Here is a 19558-nt window from a genome sequence, read left to right as displayed (position 1 = left end):
AGAGCCAGTGGCGGAGACTAATACCATATCATTGTTGTTCCCATAGTGCCTCATGAGTCACTGTGTAGAATTAGGCTCCACCCACAGCCCTGAAGAACCTCCTCAAATTAGAGTTTATTCCGATGGGTGTATGCGTGTTGTGTGCAAGAGATTAAGACAGCAACACACATCGGCCAGCACATGGACACTCATCTGTGTGCTGTCCGATCTGCACACTGCATATGGTGAAAAAGGATGAGAATAAGGCTGGTTTCGACTTTTTTCACATAGACCACTGGTCCGTGTAAAAAACTGCTAATGTGTATAGCCTCAAATGCTATAATGGCTCAATGTGCTGACCGTGTATTCCATATTCCATACACTCGTCTGATTGGGCCCTAACTGTGCATACAGAGAGACCTGTCAAACAGCATGTGGGCGAGGGATGGCTGGGGGAGCACTTAATATATAAGAATTAGCATTATCGGACTTCTCTCTGCCAGCACTGCAAACTTTAGGAAGTAAGCCCAATGCACACGGGCGTATTTGCACTGCAGGATCCGGAGCAAGTGTTCGCCTCCAGATCCCACAGCTAATACTGCCCATAGACATGCTATGTAAAACGCTTTTCCATGCCCACGAGCGGAAATCAACTGCGATTTTCCACTCGCGGGAGGGAAACCGCAGCACGTCCTATTCTAGTGCGAGCCTCGCACGGACAGCTTCCATTACAGTCAATGGAAGGCATCCGTCCCGTGCTGGATCTGTGTCATTCTCTGCACTGCGCAAATGCGGTGGCGCACCAGTCGGCACATCCGCAGCACAGAGTAGAAGACAACTGACAGGTACATTGGGGTCACCACCAGAGCACAGGATCTGATTCCGCTGCGAGATCTCGCAGTCGGAATCCGACCCAGCCCTGTGCATTCAGCCTAAGCTTTTCAAAGTCAATGAGGTGATTAGTATAGGTGCTACACCACTGAAACCAACATGTCTGTCACCATACATTAGTGACTGCACTCTGGTAGTACTAACAGGGTTTTCCTGGAAAAATACTAATAACGACCTATCCTCAGGATGGGTCATCAATAGTTGATTGGCTGGGATCTACATTTTGGGATCCTGACTAGAGATGAGCGAGTATACTTGCTAAAGGCAATTGCTCGAGCGAGCATTGCCTTTAGCGAGTATCTCCCCCGCTCGAGACTGCAGGTTCGGGTGCCGGCGCGGGGGAGCGATGAGTAGCGGCTGTCAGCAGGAGGGAGCGGGGGGAGAGAGGGGGAGAGAGATCTCCCCTCCCTTCCGCCCCGCTCTCCTCCGCAGCTCCGTGCCGGCACCCGAACCTGCAGTCTCGAGCGGGGGAGATACTCGCTAAAGGCAATGCTCGCTCAAGCAATTGCCTTTAGGGAGTATACTCGCTCATCTATAATCCTGACCAATCCAGTAGGTTGTGCACCCGCTGACAGAACAGCAAATACACATGGGTTGAAGCAGAAGTTACTGCTCCGACACCTGTGCAGCACTTATAACTGCAGGCACGGCTCCCAATGATTTCAATGAGAGCTGTGCTTGTAAATGAAGTTTCTGAAGTAATTTATAGTAAAGCTTTTGGGCCATGGAATGTCAGACCCCTATTGCAAAGCTCCACCCAGTTAACAAAAGTGTTGAATAAGATGCAAAAATGAAAAAAAAAATGTTTTGTGAAAATGTGGCATGTGCTAAAATTTGCAAATGTCTCAGGAAACTGCCATAAGCAGCTAAATAAATGTCCTCCTTTCTCTTTCAATCCTCTTTGAGCTTAAAAAAAATAAATAAACATCGGACTTCAGCCCGACACATTGTTAATAACTACCAGAGAGCATTGCTTGTGTATATATTTAGCTCATCCAGCATTGGTTACACTGGATACAACTGCAAAGTAGGATGTGCGCCCGGGAAAGGGGGAACACAAAAACAAAGGTGTTATCTCATGAATCACACTCATACCTAATGTCCAGAAATGCTGCTAACAGCCGTTTGTATTTCTGGCATAAAACTCCCTAATTTTTCATTTATGTGCCCCCTTGGTGTTATTGCTAATCTGTGGCTAGGGAGGGCTTTAGACAGAATCAGTCTCCCTCCCCCTCTGGCAATTAACAATATAGTGGCTTCTTCCTTTTCTGGCTGATAGGTATTGTGGGATTGAGAGTAGTGAAGGTATATGTCTGACATGCACGGTACGCACTCCATTAAACCAAGCATGGGAGAGAATTGGCTGCGTGGGGAGTGACCGAGCATTTGTGTCCAGCAGCACTTGGCTCATCAGGACGTGCAACTGCCGTACGCTTTGAAGACAATGAGGCGCTATACTATATAAGTGAAGGCTATAAGTTTTCACTGCACTTTGTTTTTAGGTTCATGTAAATGGCAAATATGGTTCATTGTTTTATGTAATGATTTTTAATGGTGGAACAACCACCATAAGTCCAACTACAAACGACACAATGCGAGCTGTTTTCACAAACTCCACAGTATAAAGCATTAAATAATTACCTCTCCAGTCGTCCAGCTAGGCTTCTTGCTTTCCTCTGCGGCTACACTGGAAAGACTGGTGTCTGAGATTCTTACTGTAGTTGGCGTTGCTCCGCTGGATGTTAAACTCTCAGTTGTGCTTGCAGGATTATCAGCTGACAATGCACTTTTATTCCCTGGTCTTACTGCTTCTGGCATCGGTGAGCCTTGACTAGCCATTGCTGAAAACGCTGGGAAAGCTAGAGGTGCTCCATCACCAACAGGCTGGTCTTGGACCACTAATGTGCGGCCATTTTCTTTGGTGTAAGTCGCAAAGCGAATATTACGATTTATTTGCGGAACAAAATGTAACATCTGTTTGGATCTAGAATCTACGGCAGCGTCAGCGGTGCTGCCACTAGTCCAGGAACTACGGTTCAGTTCACTTGAATCACCACCATTGCTATCCAATTCTTTCTTCTCCGCTTTCTGTTTTTTTCCTGAAGAATCACCTTCTGCATCGGAAGGTAGTTTTCTTCTACGGCCGTCTCTTCCATCCGAATTTTCTTTTTTCTTCTTTGCTTTTGTTGTTTTTGTTAGTTTTAGCAACGCGTCCTGAAACATAGTTATACGTATGTGAAAAGAAGGATAATCTGCAGATTACATAGTAACGCCTGTCATTTTGGACACATTGGGGGTAGATTTATTAAGTAAAATGCACAAGAATCAGGCACAAATTGCAGCAAAAATATGGACTACATTGATTGTGGCCAACTTCTTTTTCTCCAATAGTTTTGAAAAGGATCTATAAAAAATGGGAACAGCCAAGAAGACTTGTAAAACGCACCAGATATTTTTTTAATAGAGAGCCCCATTTTTTAATACAATGAAATGAGGCAGCATAAGAAAGACAAAAGAGTCTAATTTGGTGCAATTTCTGCCTGTCTAGTTTTATCTTGCCTAAATTTAACACAGAAATAGTATGTCTCAGCTATTATTTAAAGGGGTTGTCGAAGATAAAAAGTCTTTAAATGTGGCTCCCCAAGGCCAAAACATAAAAAAGAGCCAATACCTCTCCTTGCAAGTCCCCAGGGTCTCCTTGTGACAAATTTACTAAGCCTGGCATTTCCTGTGCTGGACTTAGTGTGATTCCCCGCAGCACATGGTGCGCTGAATACCCCCAGGCGTACATTTCTGGTGCACATTATACATAGATCTGATGGTTCGATGTGGCCATGTCCCTTTTCGAAAACAAATCAGTGTGGAAAGATGAAAATTTTAGGTCTACTGTAAGCCAGGATTTAAATACCCCCATTGTTTACAGGCTGCAGTCAGCCTGTGACATTCCGTAAACCTGCTGCTGCAGCTAATGACAGAGCTCACTATTGGCTGCAGGCAGCAGGTTTACAGGACATCACGGGCTGACTGCAGCCTGTAAACAATAAGTCACCAGGACGTCCCCGAGCCACTGTTGTGGGACTTGTGGGAAGAGGCGAGTATCAGCTTTTTGTTATGTTTTGACCATGGAGAAAAGAAAAGTTTTATCTCAGACAACTCCTTTAAGCATGTACGTAGTTTAAGATTTATTTTGTGTATATACGTAAGCTAGCATACATAACATTAGTACAGAAAGCAGCTGTTGTCTTTAACCCCTTAATGACGCGGCCCCTTTTTCTTTTTCCATTTTCGTTTTTTCCTCCCCCCTTCAAAAAAATCGTAACTCCTTTATTTATCCATTGACGTCGCTGTATGAGGGCTTCTTTTTTGTGGGACGAGTTGCAGTTTTCAATGGTGCCATTTAATGTACCATATAATGTAGTGAAAAACCTTTAAAAAATTCTAAGTGGACTAAAATGAAAAAAAAAACAACATTTCGCCATCTTTTAGTGCGTCTTGTTTCTATGGCGCACAAACGGCAACAAAAGCGACATGATAACTTTATTCTATGGGTCGGTACGATTACTGCGATACCAAACTTGTATAGGTTTTTTCTTACTATACTATTTTTTTTTTCAAAGACATTTAATTTTTTTCAATTATTTTCTGCGGTCATTTTGTGCGCACAATAACTTTTTCATTTTTCCGTCGACGTAGGGCGGGATGTCCTGTAGTTTCCGATAGTATCAATTTGGAATACATACGACTTTTTGATCCGCTTTTTATTGTGTTTTTTCTGGGAGACAGGGTAACTAAAAAGTGCATTTCTGGCGTTCTTTATTTTTTTTTTCGGACGACGTTCACTGGGCCGGAAAAATAATGCACTACTTTGATAGATCGGACTTTTACTGGCGCGGCGATACCAAATACATATTTTTATTTTATGATTTAGATTTTTTAATAATAGATATGGCAAAAGGGGGGTGATTTAAACTTTTATAACTTTTTCTTTTTTTACAATGAAAAAAAAACCTTATTGATTTTTTTTTTTTTACTTTACTTTGAAGTCCCCCTGGGGGACTTTAACATGCGATGCTTTGATCGCTCCTGCAGTATGATGTAATGCTATAGCATTACGTCATACTGCAATTTAACAGGCAATCTATCAAGCCACCCCACGGGGATGGCTTGATAGGCAGTCTGGTAAGGCATCCCTGGGGCCTTTCATTAGGCCCCCGGCTGCCATGACACCTGCACAACGCCCCTGATCTCACCCAGGAGGGGGAAGGCCGTGCAGAACCCCCGAACATCGTTCGGGGGATTTAAATGCCGCTGTCAGAATTGACAGCGGCATTTAAATGGTTAATAGCCGATAGAGGCTATTGCCCGCGGGTGTCAGCTGTTATAAACAGCTGACGCCCGCACTGTATGAAGAGAGGTTGCCACGCAACCTCTCTTCATACATACCCCGCCGTTCCATGACATACCGGTACGTCATGGAGCGGGAAGGGGTTAATATTCAATACTCATTCCCCCTATTGGCAGACAGGCTGTCCCCTCACAAGTTAAAATATGGAGTTTAAAAATAAAAAACACACATGGCTTTATGATCTCAATTACGAAAGTATTTATCTAATGTACAACTTTACATGATATTGTCCCTGAAATATTATTTACTTGCTAAAAGGGAAATCTATGGCATAACGCAACTGTATGCATAAGAGGAATACAGCAGGTTACAAAAAGCATTTACCACAATTCTATTTTATCATTAAAGGGGTTCTGACATGAATAATGTTTTTATGCTTTAGCAGCCATTGTTCCCTGGTCTGCCTAATGGACACAGGGAACCCACGATTTAATGGCTGCTAAAGCATAAAAACATGATACTTACCTTGTCTCCTGTTGTTGTTGACATCAGGGGGGTCATCTCCCAGCAGGCGCTGTTCTTCTGCTTCTTCCTCCACGAGCCGCGTCGCTCCGGGATCGCGTGCACGCGCAGTGGAGAGGTGCCCTCTGACAGGAGTCAGGACGGGCCGCGTCTCCACTGCGCACGCGCAGAATCTCGGAGTTCAGCCAGGACGGACGGGCCGCCCACAGCAAGCACTGCTTGTGACGTGCTTGCTGTGGACGGTCCGTCCGTTCACCTCGGAAGTAGCTGACGGACGGAGCAGAGCAGGAAGCGGTCATTTTGACCGCTCCTGCTCTGCTTCTACAAGCCACAGAAGAAGATGCCGGCTGGAAGGGACATGCCTGGCGATCGGTCCTGGCCAGGCAAGGTGAGTACAATTTTTTTTTTTTGTGTCAGAACCCCTTTAAACAATCAGGCACATTATATTATATGACTTACAAATAGAACATATTACCTCAGGCTCTAGAACGGAGTCATCGACAAGCACCACGTGTACCAGTTTAGGATCAATAGTTACAATTTCACCTCCCTACAAACAGTGAAAAAAGGAAGATTCTTAAAAAGAAATAGATCAATCAACAAGTAACACATTTCTACTAAAAGCACATAGTACAAAAAGTGATGTTGTAACTGTGGTGATATGGAGAACAGTGAAAATTACCTACTACTTACTTATACAGTAAAATGTGCCTGTGGACATTGGGCCTTACACAGGCCTTAGAGCGACTGATACCAAGCTGTTTTTGTGGCCCCCTTTTCCTGCTATCTGGGACAAGAAACTGATCTGGTTACCAATTCTTAAGCAGCAGACAGTCTCCATATGTGACAACACTTTAAAGGGAATCTGTCACCAGGTTCATGCTATATAGGAAATTGAGTATCACAAGTCATATTTTATAGGTGGGGTACACATGTGCCTGCGGGACTCCACGCGGTCCACTATGCCGTTATGTGCAGAGCCCCAACTATTAGTGCACAGAACGGTTTGTCTGTGCGTGGCTGTAGTTTCCAGGTTAGAGAGAACACCACACAGCTCAGGAGCAGGTAATAATGATGCACTGTGCAGCCATCCCCACTATATAAGCTGAATGGAATCCCCTTTACTCCAGAGGGGTGTATATGAGTTACGGCCCTTCTACACGGGCCGACTGCTTGAGCACTGATGGCACCGCTAAGGTCGTCAGCACTCATGCAGAGCTTTTACACTGAAAGACATTGCTGGCTTCTTGCTCAGCACTTCACCTTCTATGTGAAGTGCTGAGTGGGGAGCGTTTATATGCAACAAGAAGCTGGCCATCCATCCAGTGATCGTTTTTACTCTGTGTAGAAGTCAGCGATAAACGACTGTGAACAAATTGTGAGCGATCCTTTGTTGAATGGCTGTGATTGGCTGACGCCGCGTGAGTTAGCCAATCACAGCATTAGCTTTCGGGAGGCGGGGATTTCAAGCCCCGCATCCAGAAAGCAATGCTTTGTCGGGGACAAAGAGGCAGCGACAGCCTGCAGCAGCGCCGCAGAACGCCGGGAGAGAGGAGTACTGCTTTTTTTTTTGTATACCCGGCGTATTAGACGACCCCTGACTGCAAAGCAGATTTTTCGGTGTTAAAGGGTCGTCTTATACGTCGGAATATACGGTAGCTAATAGTATAATCTATTTTCTTAACATGGTGTGATTATCATCCGAATTCTTGCTGGAAGCCTCGAATTCGGTCAATAACTGTCCCATGTAAATGTCACCAATGACAGGGCAATGAGCCAGAAAATGCTCGCCTGTCAGAGTCGCTTATTTCTTAGCGGAGCACAGCTGTCAGGCCATGTAAACAGGAACGGCTCAATGTTTGAGTTACTCCTGTTTACTGTGAATGGAGGCAGGTGGCTGGAACGATCCCCGTCCGCTTCGCCTCCATTCACTTGAATGACTATTCTTTCTATGTAAAGCACAGGAGCGACAGTCTGGCACTTATGCAGCCTACAGTCGTCCCGTGTAAATGGACCTTTATTGTCAGACAAACAGATAATGATCTGCCACTTTCATCATCTTGAGCCTTGTATAGCGGTACTATCAAGAAGTAGTTAGATGGTAGTATTGATGAAATGACTTATGTCAAACAAGGGCAGGTCAACTGTACTGCAAACTATTAAGACCAAAAGAGACAAAATAAAAGGCATATTGGTTTAAAAGGTATATAGAAATGACATTTATACAAATTAACCAAGCTCTTCAAAGAAATGGAACAACTGACAATATATAGAAATTCTGTATACAAACAAGGCGTAGCAACTAAAGTGGTGTACAAAACACTTCTACCCACCTCATTCATTGTGACATTTATTATACGAGTAATAGGGTCCTGATGGGTTACTATTCCAGAAAACCACCTTTCGCTGTCATCTGGTCTGAATACTCTGACCTCTTGACCCTGAATACTGCAAATACCTTTAAAAAAGTTACCATAAATCATGATAATGTACAAAATAAGGATAAGCAATAACAATCGGAATTCCATATGTAGTGAAAATCTGTTTGAGACAATGACCACCCAAAATTGCACTGAAAAGTGATCTTCTAGAGGGGCGGTCTTCTCAAAGAAGGGGGCCAGTATTTATAATATATGGTAGAACTGAAAATCTGGTCTGGATAAGGGGGTGGTCTTCTCTTTCAGAGAGGTGTTATTAAACTCAAGTGAAGTTCCACCTTATTAAGATTGCCAATACAGACTGCAGATATGAAGCCTAGCAGCTTCGTAATATAACTTTAATGATTTTGTCTTTCTCTTTGGGTAGATCCAAACATGATGAATAAAAACCCATCAACTTATATTGTGCTCACAAATTTTCCATGTCTACTCTTAAGGTCCAGTGTCTTTTTAAAGGGGTTTTGCCACAACTTTAAATTGCTTCACAATCCCTCTGTCCTTCCTCGTTGCTTCTGACCAGGACATGTGACTGCTGCAGCCAATCACTGGTTATAGAAGGTCACTCATGTGGCCAGTGATTGGCTGCAGCAGTCACATGTCCTGATCATTAGCAACTAGGAAGGACTAAATGGTCATGTAGCAATTTTAGATTGTGGGAAAACCTCTTAAATGAAATGTATGAAGAAGTATGTTGTTGTTTGTACAAAACACTGCAATACCACCAATGACATTATTATTTGCTTTAGCTGTCTTTGTTTAGTATAAGTTATTTATATGATTTGATGGCTTCTATGTAAGAAAAGGAGTTTTCCATACATTACATCAAGAAAAACATACAATTTTAGTGAAAACAGAAATGTTCTGCAATCATTCTGATTCTATGATTCACTATATGGCAGTGATACTTATGGAGAGAACACAGGAATCCTGGAGGTATAGTTCCAGCATAAATTAACGTGAAGTCACACTTCTTTTCACAGGCCTCCACATACTTTGAATCAGACCAGTGCACAAAACATTTTTGAGAACTCAGATTTACATTTAACAGCATTATTAAGTTAAACACTGTGCATAAAAGAATATTTTGTACATTGTGTAAACATATTGACTTCATTTGGTCTCAGGTCATTAATAAATGCCTCTACGGTGCACACTTTATTGCTAAACCCTCTTTACCCTTTTTTCATATGGTGATTAGGCTCATTCATACAGGCCTATGAGTACAATAGTCTTGCAGCATTGTACTTATCGCAGTCCCTACGCTCTGTCGGCAGAGATCACATACAGGCTGCGATACGCGCAGCGTGACTTTTTTTTTAACCAAATCTGTGCAGAGCGGGGCTCCGTATTAAATGCTGTCCTTTAGCAGGCATTGCGGAGGGGCAGCGTTTTTAATACTTAGCCCTTCAAGTCTCCGTATGAAACGCAGAGAAGTAGAGCATGCTGCGATTTATTTCTCCTGCATTTTATACGGATGTCCCTTCGCAGCTCCAACGCAGGTTCGGAAGAGAATAATAAAAGTCCATAGACTTTCCTTGCTCCATTCACCGCTTGTTATGCATAGGAAGTATGCGTGCGTAATAAGCGCTGGCAATACACCCGTGCGAATGAGCCCTTATTGTGCAGCACGAACTGCTCTCTGGTATCGATGACACTGTGTGTATTGCTTCCAAGATAAGACTCTGCATTGTTTTCCGTCTTATAATTAGATTGTTATTCAATAAAATGACAACTATCCTCATTACCTCTTAAAATGATTTCTTGGATTTTCCTTGAGTTAATAATGTCAGTAATTGCATCCCGCAAAAACGGCTGTTCTTTTAAAACCAATTTATGGCTGTCGACTCCCATCTGCTGGAAAAGGAAACAAGAAAATCAATTCAATGACTCTGAAACTGAAGAAAAATAAAAAAATTCCTTACAATTAATGACAAAATAGATGTGCTACCTGGTAGAGACGGAGAGTGCTAGCATCTGGAAGGAAGTGCAAGATTTCTTCCAATAGAAACTCTATAGGGACCAGGGTTCCCAGGCCCAACTTATCCACCAGAGTTGTGAATGTCTGCAAACAAAACATATCAGTAGCTGAAAGCATCACTTAGAAGTAAAGATTGTAGTTTTCAATGGAAATATCAGAATTTTTTTCGTAAACGCACTACATAATTCTCAGCCACGACATATTCCCTACTGACTGTTTTTCTAAAAGTGCGACTGAGATTTACACCCATGTCAATAAGAGGGCTTCAGTAACTGGAGGCTACACACAAGCCGAAAAGTGGCCTTGCCTTGAAAGCTGGTGTAAATGATGTACTCCAAGATGAGACACCTCACTGTATACCATGAAAGCCCCCCGAAAGAGAACACTGATCTAGCCCAGATTGGATCCAGCTTTGTATATTGACCTCTTCTTCGAGAAGACCACCCTTCTAGAGGACCATTTTACACCACAACTTTGTCTTAAGAGCTAAACCGTTGCGACAAGATGACAGGGATTGATGAAGCAATAGGATTGTTTTGTTATACAAATATTGGCACTTTGGGGGGGGGGAGCATGATATAAATCAGGCTTCATAAAGAAGAGGACTCAGAGCCATTAGTACATGGCAATACAGGACACCCACCCCAGATTTGCCTGTGTAGATCACATGGAGAACAACAGTAAACAAGTGTCATAACAATGAAAATGGCCAATTTCCAGGCAGAATCTGATTTTAACCCTTTGACTGGAGTTCCAGAAGGAAAAGTAAACTTTGACAAAACAGAAAACGAAATGTACCAAGCAGTAGACTCACCAGCGCTGGCCAATGTGTGGGACAGATCCGACTAGCTTGGACAATAATAGGTTCTTTCCTTGGTGACCAAACGAGTGGCCCTTCCAACAAGATCACCAAAACATCTTCTCCATGGACCTGCACCCATGAATGTGGCCTAGAGCTTTTAGCATCAAATTCTACATACACCTGATAGGGAAAGGAAAAGAAATACAGGTTCAGGTTCCTACGACTTGGATATCTCAGGATATGGAGTTAACATAGACAGACGGGGTATCCCTTTACACACGTCCACAACTTCTCTCTTCTGTTTTCCTACCCTGTTCGAGACTGGGGAACTTATCTCGAACTCGATTGGAAGGGTATAAACGGTTCCACCTTTACCTTCGTGTAAATTGGTCTTAGCTAAAGCACGCACACAGACAGGTAGAGCAGGGGGAGGGGGGCGGGTGGCTTGGGGAGGGGGAGATAAATCTGGGTGTAGGCCTCTAAGAAGAGGTTCTTCTGAGCACCAACCCTTGTGGTGGTTTAGTCCAATGCACCTTGGTCTAACCATCGTTTAAAAATTATAATTTTAATGGGAATTTACTTGTCTTACACTCATTTGTTTCTTTATTTAGTTTTGTACTAGTAAAAGGCACTTGTTTGTAGTGCGTTTAGGGCCTCCATATAGCGCTGTGCTACTGAGATATTCTCCCCTAAAATCAATGTCTACAGGCAGAATACTTCCTTCCCTCTGCAGACTGCTGTGTGTTCTCCTTTCTCTGTACTGATGCTCAGCTTGTATGATTCACCGCCTCCACACCACAGATTCTGTCTGCTCTTCTTCCTATCTACACTGCTACTATGCACCTTATGTGACCTGCACTCCCTGAATACTTGGATGCTTTACTACGGTAGCAACCCCCCTACCGTGCTTTCCCGATAATAAGCCCTACCCTGATTTTAAGTGAATGGCTGTGACTGGTTCATCGCGCCAGCTCTGATTGGTTGAGCCACTGCGCTGGTGATCCAATCACAGCAATCTCTTGCTGGAGGTGAGGTATTCAAGGCCTGTTACCAGGAAGAGAATGCTTACTCAGCGCTGAGGACTAGCATGAGGAAGCTGAGCGACACCTGCTAGGTGAGTATGACATCCCTCAAAAAAAAAGACACTGTGCCTCTTTTGGGGCAAAAATTAATATTAGACAGTGTCTTATTTTCAGGGAAACACGGTATACACATGCACAGTCAAGTCAGCCAAGCTTGCATGTGTTCCCAATGGGAAGAGGAGAATAAACAGATGCCAGACGGCTTATCTCCCACGAGAATAAAATATTGGTCCAGCATGTAAAAATTCAACAAGCCTGATCCTTTCTCCCCATTTGACTTCTGCCGTTGAGGAGAGTCCAGACATCTCCATGCATGAGTAAGGGTCATTGATCCTCCTGTGTCTGGGTCACATTCTGCGGTTTTGGTATCGCCACTTTCAAAAAAATAATTTATTTTTTCGATGACATAACTACATGCGGCTTGTTTTTTGTGACATTAGTTGTATTTTTCCAATGGTACCATTTAACATGCATTCTAATATTATAAATTCGGAAGTAACGGTCTGTCTGTCACCTTTTCACGGCTAAACCGCTGAAGCCATTTGGATGAAATTTATCAGGGAGATAGCTTGTATCTTGAGGAAGGGCTACATTTTCTCCCGATAATGTATAGAGTTCTCTAAGGAGCGCGACAAGACAGGTTTATTTGGTGATGCACAGGCGCACCTCCGTTCCGTTGCAGTGATGATAGGCAATCTGCAATGCCAGCCTGGGGGCTTTCAGAAGGCCCACAGCTACCACGGCAACCGGAGAGAAGCCTGTGATCTCATCACGGGGCCGTTTGGGACCCTTGAACTCCGATCATGCATTTAAAGGATTAACAGGTGTGATCAGTGTGAGTGCTAATTGCAGTTGTTGCGGGCGGGTGTCAGCTGTAAGAAACAGCTAGCACCCGCATGGAGCAGGATTGACCCCCTGATCCCTGTCTATACAAGCCCTGACCGCACAGGATGTAACTGTTTGTGTCATAAAGGCGTTATTCTGGGAGAAAAATAAATAAATAAGACTTGCTCAGAGGGCTGTATAGAACACATACCCCCCTGCCGGTTTCCCACTGCAGATTGATGACGTCCCAACAAAGGGATATGTGACTGCTGCAGTAATCATCCATCCAAAGTGTGCTGAGGACGGTCTTATGTCCTGGGTAGCAGTGATAGGATGGGACCATTAGTGCAGTTGTGAACCAGCACTTAAAGAGTCTCTGTCCCCAGAAACCCCCCTAATACTGCAAATAAGCAGCTGCTGTATCTGCAAACCCATGTGGTCACTGGCAATCAACATCCCTGGGTGTAGCTTGCGGCTGCTACTTGTGTCTGTCCCAGTGCTCAGCCCATAGATAGAACAAGAACATTCCCCATTGATGACAGCAAGTAAAGACCTGAAGTGAAGGACTGACTGATATTTTATAGCAGACACGCGCTCCATATGCATATGTTTTAATTATTTTTTTTTCAATCAGCTGCACCTGTATGTTGGGCCGGGATCTATCCAGCTCTTCCATATTTACCAAGACCAGACTTTTTTTTTTTTTTTTACTAGAGCCCATAGCTGTACAGGGGGATTCACAAAGAATAGTACAGAAGTAAAGCTGGTCTGTTCATATATGAATGACCTGAAAAGACAGAAGGATGCCGGCTGCACACGGGCGGGTTGGATTCCTTATGCAGAATCCGGCCCTGGCACGAGCGGCGTCCGCGCATATCTGCTTTCATTTTCTTCTCACCGTCGACATGTGCTGTACAGATTGCTTTTTCAACTTCTGCTTGATCTAACAGTAGGCTGCCCACCATCAGGGCTGTCATCGCTGCCACTTTTGTTATTTTGAATCTGCTGCTCTTCTTGGGCTTGGGAGGTTTGGGCTGCAGTTTGGTGACCTGGGGTGATTGGGCTTAGAGTTACTTTAATATAGTTCATCACATAGTGAGATCTGTGTATACAAGCAGCTTACCAGTGGTAGGTAATTTATCTGGTTACCCTAGAGTAGATCCTCATGTATCTGTAGTGCATCTAATCTAGTGGTTGGTCATTATTAGCACTTAACTTAAGATCTATGAGGTTCTTGATGAGGTCTGATATCTGGCCTGGGAGTGACATTTCTGTGCGGACCTCTGCGAGACCCGCACAGAAATAGAACATGCCACTATTTGTTTTCCGCGTGTGATTTCACATGGACAAATCGCGTCCGTCTGCATAGGATTGCGTTTTTAATGCAATCCTATGGCAGCTTTCACGGGCGGAAATTCTGCGGGAAACCCCGCTGCAGAAATTCCGCCCGTGTGCAGGGGGTCTATGTGTCCCTCACGCTGGTCCCCACATTGCTACAGTTCTCAGCGCTGACGGGATTCTCTTCTCCTCGTAACTAGGCTTTTTTTAATACCCCTCCTCCAGTAAGAGCTGTGATTGGTTAATCAAGCACCGGCTCTGATTGGCTGGCGCTCGATCTAATCACAGAGCTTACCGGACGGCTGGGTATTTAAAGCCCAGTTACCAGGAGAAGAGAATCCTGTCAGCGCTGAGAACTGCAGCAGCGCAAGGACCAGTGCGAGGGAAACAGACGCCGGCGGCTAGGTAAGTATAATAAGATAAAAAAAGCAATCCTCACCTGGTCTCCGTCGCTGTGGCAGGCTGCAGTCATTAGCGCTGACAGGATTCTCTTCTGGTGACAGGGCTTTGAATAAGAGAGTGCTGTGATTGGATCGAGCGCCAGCCAATCATAGCCAGTGCTCGATGAACTAATCACAGCTATTCAGTGATGTCATTCACTAAATGGCTGTGAATGATCGAGCACTGGCTTTGATTGGCTGGCGCTTGATCCAATCACAGCGCTCTCTTACCAGAGGAAGGGTATTCAAAGCCCCATCACCAGAAGAGAATCCTGTCGGCGCTGAGGACTGCAGCCTGCCACAGTGCCAGCGGCTAGGCGAGTTTTTTTTTTAACCTAGTGTAGCTAGGGCTTATTTTCAGGGGAGGCTCCTATAACCTGACTTTATGTATTTATTATTAGTTCCCCCAAAGAGTGGGCACTTGTAGAGGCTCATTGTGAGTGACCCTGGTTACTGACCCGGGGGGGGGGGGGGGGGGGGGGGGGGAGATACCGTTTGTTTGCATGCCATGTCTATCTTTTGTATGACCCAGAGGTTTTAGCTCATCTGTGAAGGGCATAGCTGTACAGGGGGATTCACAAAGAATAGTGCAGAAGTACAGCTGGTCTGTTCACATATGAATGACCTGAAAAGATAGAAGACGGACACATGCACACGGGGGGGTCAAATTCTGCATGCAGAGTCCGGCCCTGGCACCAGCGGCGTCTGCGCATATCTGCTTTCATTTTCTTCTTTCTGTACTGCGGATGGTTCGCACTGCTTGCCGTCGGACGTGCGCAGTACAGATTTATTTATTTTTCTTTAAACGCCTGCTTTTTTGGGCTACGGGTCGGACAGCTTCCATTGACTTTGAATCTGCAGGAAAATGCAGCTTGCTACGGTTTTCCATCCACGAGCAGAAACTGCAATTGGTTTCCGCTGGTGCGCATGAAGAATCACTTTTGCACAGCATGCTATGGGCGGTATTTGCTGTGGAATTCAGCGGCGGTCGCCCGCTCCAGATTCCGCGATACAAATCCGCCCGTATTCACTGAATTCTCCCAGTTTTTGCTGCACCTTACAGATGTCCATAGTGGGCGGTGTTGGTGACACTAGACAACCTAAAGCTCCACATCTCCCCTGCAGGGGTATATATAACAGAGGATATGCTGGGACGTCTCTGGGCAGAACTGGACTACCCACATCTGCCGCGTCACCAACATCAACCATCAGTAAGGCCGGCTGCCACGACCGGGTCAGATTCTGCATGCTGGAGGCCCGCAGTAGATTCTGGCTGTGAGCCCAGCCAGTCAAACTGCGTACCTGATTAAACTGCATTGAGAAAGATCGCGGAGGCTCGTCGTCAGTCATGCGCAGAAATTTTCCTTTGCATTCCCTACGCTGACGTGGGTACCTGAGCCCGGACACAATGCAATAGTGGATCGGACACCTTATTGACTTCAATGGAGGCCGTCGGTGGCAAATAGAGCATGCTGGGATTTATTTTCCCCTCGCAGAATACGCAATTCGTTTTTGTGAGTGTGAAGGAAAAATCTAAACTACACGCCTTTTAATGACTGCGGATGGCGAACACGGATTCCACAATTAGAATCTGCTTGTGTGAGGCCCCCCCGCATAGGCTGTACTTACAAGGGCGAGTACCATAGCGGACTGATATCACACTTGTTTACCGCGACTTTAAAGCGATGCTTTGTGCACAAAAAAAAACAAAAAACCCACGCACAACATAAATCAGATGTATTTGCGTGATAAAACAAACAAAAATCTACAGAAGGGCCGACCTTTTGTTTTCCCCAACCGAGGTGTACCAACACGGCAAGCAACAAGTACAGCCTGACCCCCACCACCCCCGGATCTCCTTAGGTGCTTCCCCCATTTGTTACTTTGTTTCTGGACTAGTCCAGCTGTTTCTAGCTCGCTTCCTAACGGCTCCTGCCCCCGGGCGGTGCGGGATACGCCAGTGGTTTTATGCCGCGGGGATAAACAAAATAGTCCCCGCTGGTGATTGCAGAAAAACACACTTTTTTACCGCGGTCTCCATTAATACTATATTAATAGAGCCCTCCAGCCGCAGAAAAACGCAGTAAAATAGAACATGCTGCAACTGTTTCCTGCAGCGTTCATCGGTGGCAGAATCCCGCACGTGAGGACTAGTCATTAGGTTTAGTAGAATAATAGAAGCGCTATCCCGCCGCAGAGAGCGCGGCATAAACCGGTCCGTGGGCATTAGCCCTTAGGGGTTAGAGACGGATCCCGCTCAGTAGGTTTGGGTCATTTTGCTCAGATCCGTCCCCCCCTGACTTCATACATTTACGGAATCCTGAAAGTTAGGATTAATCTGTTTTCACTTTTCGTAATTAAAATTAATAAGTTTGTTAACCAAAAATTAAAATTGTTAAAATAGAAAAAAAAAAACGCATTACGATAGCATGAAAGTCACATTTACCTGCAAGAGGAATTAAGGGGCGATTCTTGTAACAGAACTGCCCCAAAATCAGACAAAAAGCGAGGTTGAAAAATATCAGTGCAAGTGGAAAACTCATTTGCGTAAATGCACTCATTGCAATGAATGAGCGCCGCCCGGACCGCCATCGCACCGCGAAATCCTGCCAGTAAATACACTTTTATTTGCATTACAAACTTGAACAGTTTTGTGCAGGATGCAAGCAGCGGTAGTTTTGCGCCATTCTTTGTGAATCGCCTGCACTTAGTGGCGGTCTGGTTTATCTACCTCCTACCCAACTGAAGCACCGACTAGTAGGACTACAAGTCCCAGGCAGGGACACTCTCGGAGTCGCGGATGTTTACATTGGGTGGGGGGAGGGGTGGTGGGCCGGACTAGGCCCGGACAGGACGCCGAGCCCCCGGTGACTCCGGGCTCGGGCTGAAGCGTCCGACAGCGGGGAGTGGCCACTTACCGCCAGCTCCTCGGGCGCCGCTCCCTTGAGCCCCCGCACAGTTCCGCCCTCCCAGGCCCGCTTCCCCAACGGGATAGACGGATCTGGGACTCCCTCCCGTCCGGAAGAGCTCTCGTCAAACAGCAGCCTCAGCCGCTTCCCTACGGGGGACACCGGGGCCGCCATGTCCAGCTCCGCTCTCCGGCTGCTGGGGACCCGACACCGCCGCTTCTGAGCGCCAGCACCGGACGTGAGGCCTTTGCGGAGACAACACGTTACACAACAACGCCGCCGTGCGGCTGGGAGCGCATTGCGAGGAGTCAACAGCGCCCCGTGTGGTAAGGAGGGGAAGAAGCACCAAAACAATGCACTAAACCGCTCTACGTCGTGTGGAGTCCGGACTTTACGACATATGCTCTAGCGCCCCCTTCCGACAGGCAATAGAGTGCGGAGTGACCCACCCCTTCTACTGTGTAATCAAGTTGGAACTACACCGCACAGCGCCCCTAGTGGTGTGGAGTACACGGTGCGCGTTTGTCCTAGAAAACAGGAAGTATTTGATTGGCCGATATACAACAGGAGAACAAAGAGGCGGCGGGGCCGGCTGCTTATAGGGCGGCGAGGACCGTATCACGGGGGTCACAGCCGCCCGTACTGCTGTGTGGTCCACGCACCCCGGGATGATGCGCATGCCCAGTGCGGTGAGCTCTAACGGCTAATTGAGATCAAGTGGGCGTGGCCTCCAGGATAATAGCTGATGATGGGGAGGATACCGAGGAGGAGGGCCGCCAGGAAAGGGGCGGAGCTAACTAATAGGGGAAACTAATGCAGTGTAACTATGTGTGTTATATGGGACAACCTGACATACAGCTCCTCCCCCGCTGTGCATGGTCTGCCCTAGTTATACATGCCTGCGCACAAGGCCACCATATGCAGATAAATCTTGTAAAGTGAGGACCCAGCTTGGTGGTGGGGAAGGGGGGTAATAAATTACTTCACAGCGCTGTTTGGCACTATACAAATAATTTTTTTTTCAGCGTATTCCAAACATGTCCAATGGGGTTTCAGTCCGGTGAGTTTGGGAGACGGCAGTGTGGGGAATTCATTGTGTTCCTCCAAACACGCCCTGGCAATCCAAGCTCAATGACTCAGTGACCTCCTGATGAAAGATGGTACTGTGGTCAGGGAAGACTTCCTGGGTGCAGATGGACAGCTAACCGGTCCTTGTAGGGTTCAACATTCAGCGATTGTGGTATGATGACCAACAGCCCTAGGCGATGCCAGGAAAATGCCCCCAGGACCATGCAGCCACCACCACCATCCCAAGGTGCAGACATGAGATAGAGCTTCATGCGGGGTCTACTAGATGCTGACCCAGCCATCCATATGGGTCAGCGGGAAACAGGACTCATCACTCCAGACCACCTTCTGCCATGTGACCAAGGTCCATTGATGTCATTGCTGGGGCCATGCCAAGCGTTGTCGGTCATCAGGGGCATCCTTGCTGGTCTTCAGTTACTGCATCCCAATCAACACAATGCACACCACATGGTCATTGTGGAAAGTGGTTTAATTCCCCAGATCTTGTACTGTCGGGTCAGTTGGTCCACTTTTGCCTATTATGGCTGAGATACCAGATGTGCCACCCAACAGTGCCTTCTAGGATCAACCACACGTTGCCTGCCACTGTGTGATCTACTGTCCGCTGTCTGCCCATGGTTTCACCAGTCTTAGTTCACTCGATAGCGTGTTTCAGGAACAGCCATCAAGTGCAACTTTTTCAGAAACTCTGGAGCCCACCTCTGGGTACCAATAATCTGTCTAGTCAAAGTCACCCAGAATCACCATGTTTACCCGTGACTGCCAAAATTTGGGAAATTCATAACGGCAGCTCTGTTGTGGGTATACTTTTCTACTTTATACTACACAAAATATTAAAGGGAACTAGTATTTAGCAAATACATGACAAGGAACATAGCCATAGAATGAAACCATCTCAACACCAGTCCTTAAAGGGGTTT

The 19558-nt window shown here is 45.8% G+C and overlaps 1 protein-coding gene across 1 annotated transcript in view; it reads right to left on the bottom strand.

Annotated features, from left to right (window-relative positions):
* The window catches only part of KDM3B (lysine demethylase 3B), a 48780-nt gene extending 30847 nt beyond the window's left edge, over positions 1-17933 (bottom strand). The window contains exons 1-7 of the mRNA XM_066591385.1: positions 17559-17933; positions 10968-11135; positions 10124-10237; positions 9921-10029; positions 8071-8195; positions 6213-6287; positions 2512-3084 (exon numbers count right to left, since the gene is read on the bottom strand). Coding sequence (XP_066447482.1) covers positions 2512-3084; positions 6213-6287; positions 8071-8195; positions 9921-10029; positions 10124-10237; positions 10968-11135; positions 17559-17723 — 1329 coding nt within the window. The 5' untranslated portion in view covers positions 17724-17933. The remainder of the gene's footprint in view (positions 1-2511; positions 3085-6212; positions 6288-8070; positions 8196-9920; positions 10030-10123; positions 10238-10967; positions 11136-17558) is intronic.
* Positions 17934-19558: the final 1625 nt, after the last annotated feature.

This window comes from Eleutherodactylus coqui, chromosome 2 (genome assembly GCF_035609145.1).
Source record: "Eleutherodactylus coqui strain aEleCoq1 chromosome 2, aEleCoq1.hap1, whole genome shotgun sequence".
NCBI classification, from domain to species: domain Eukaryota; kingdom Metazoa; phylum Chordata; class Amphibia; order Anura; family Eleutherodactylidae; genus Eleutherodactylus; species Eleutherodactylus coqui.
This window is presented reverse-complemented; position numbering and strand designations above follow the sequence as displayed.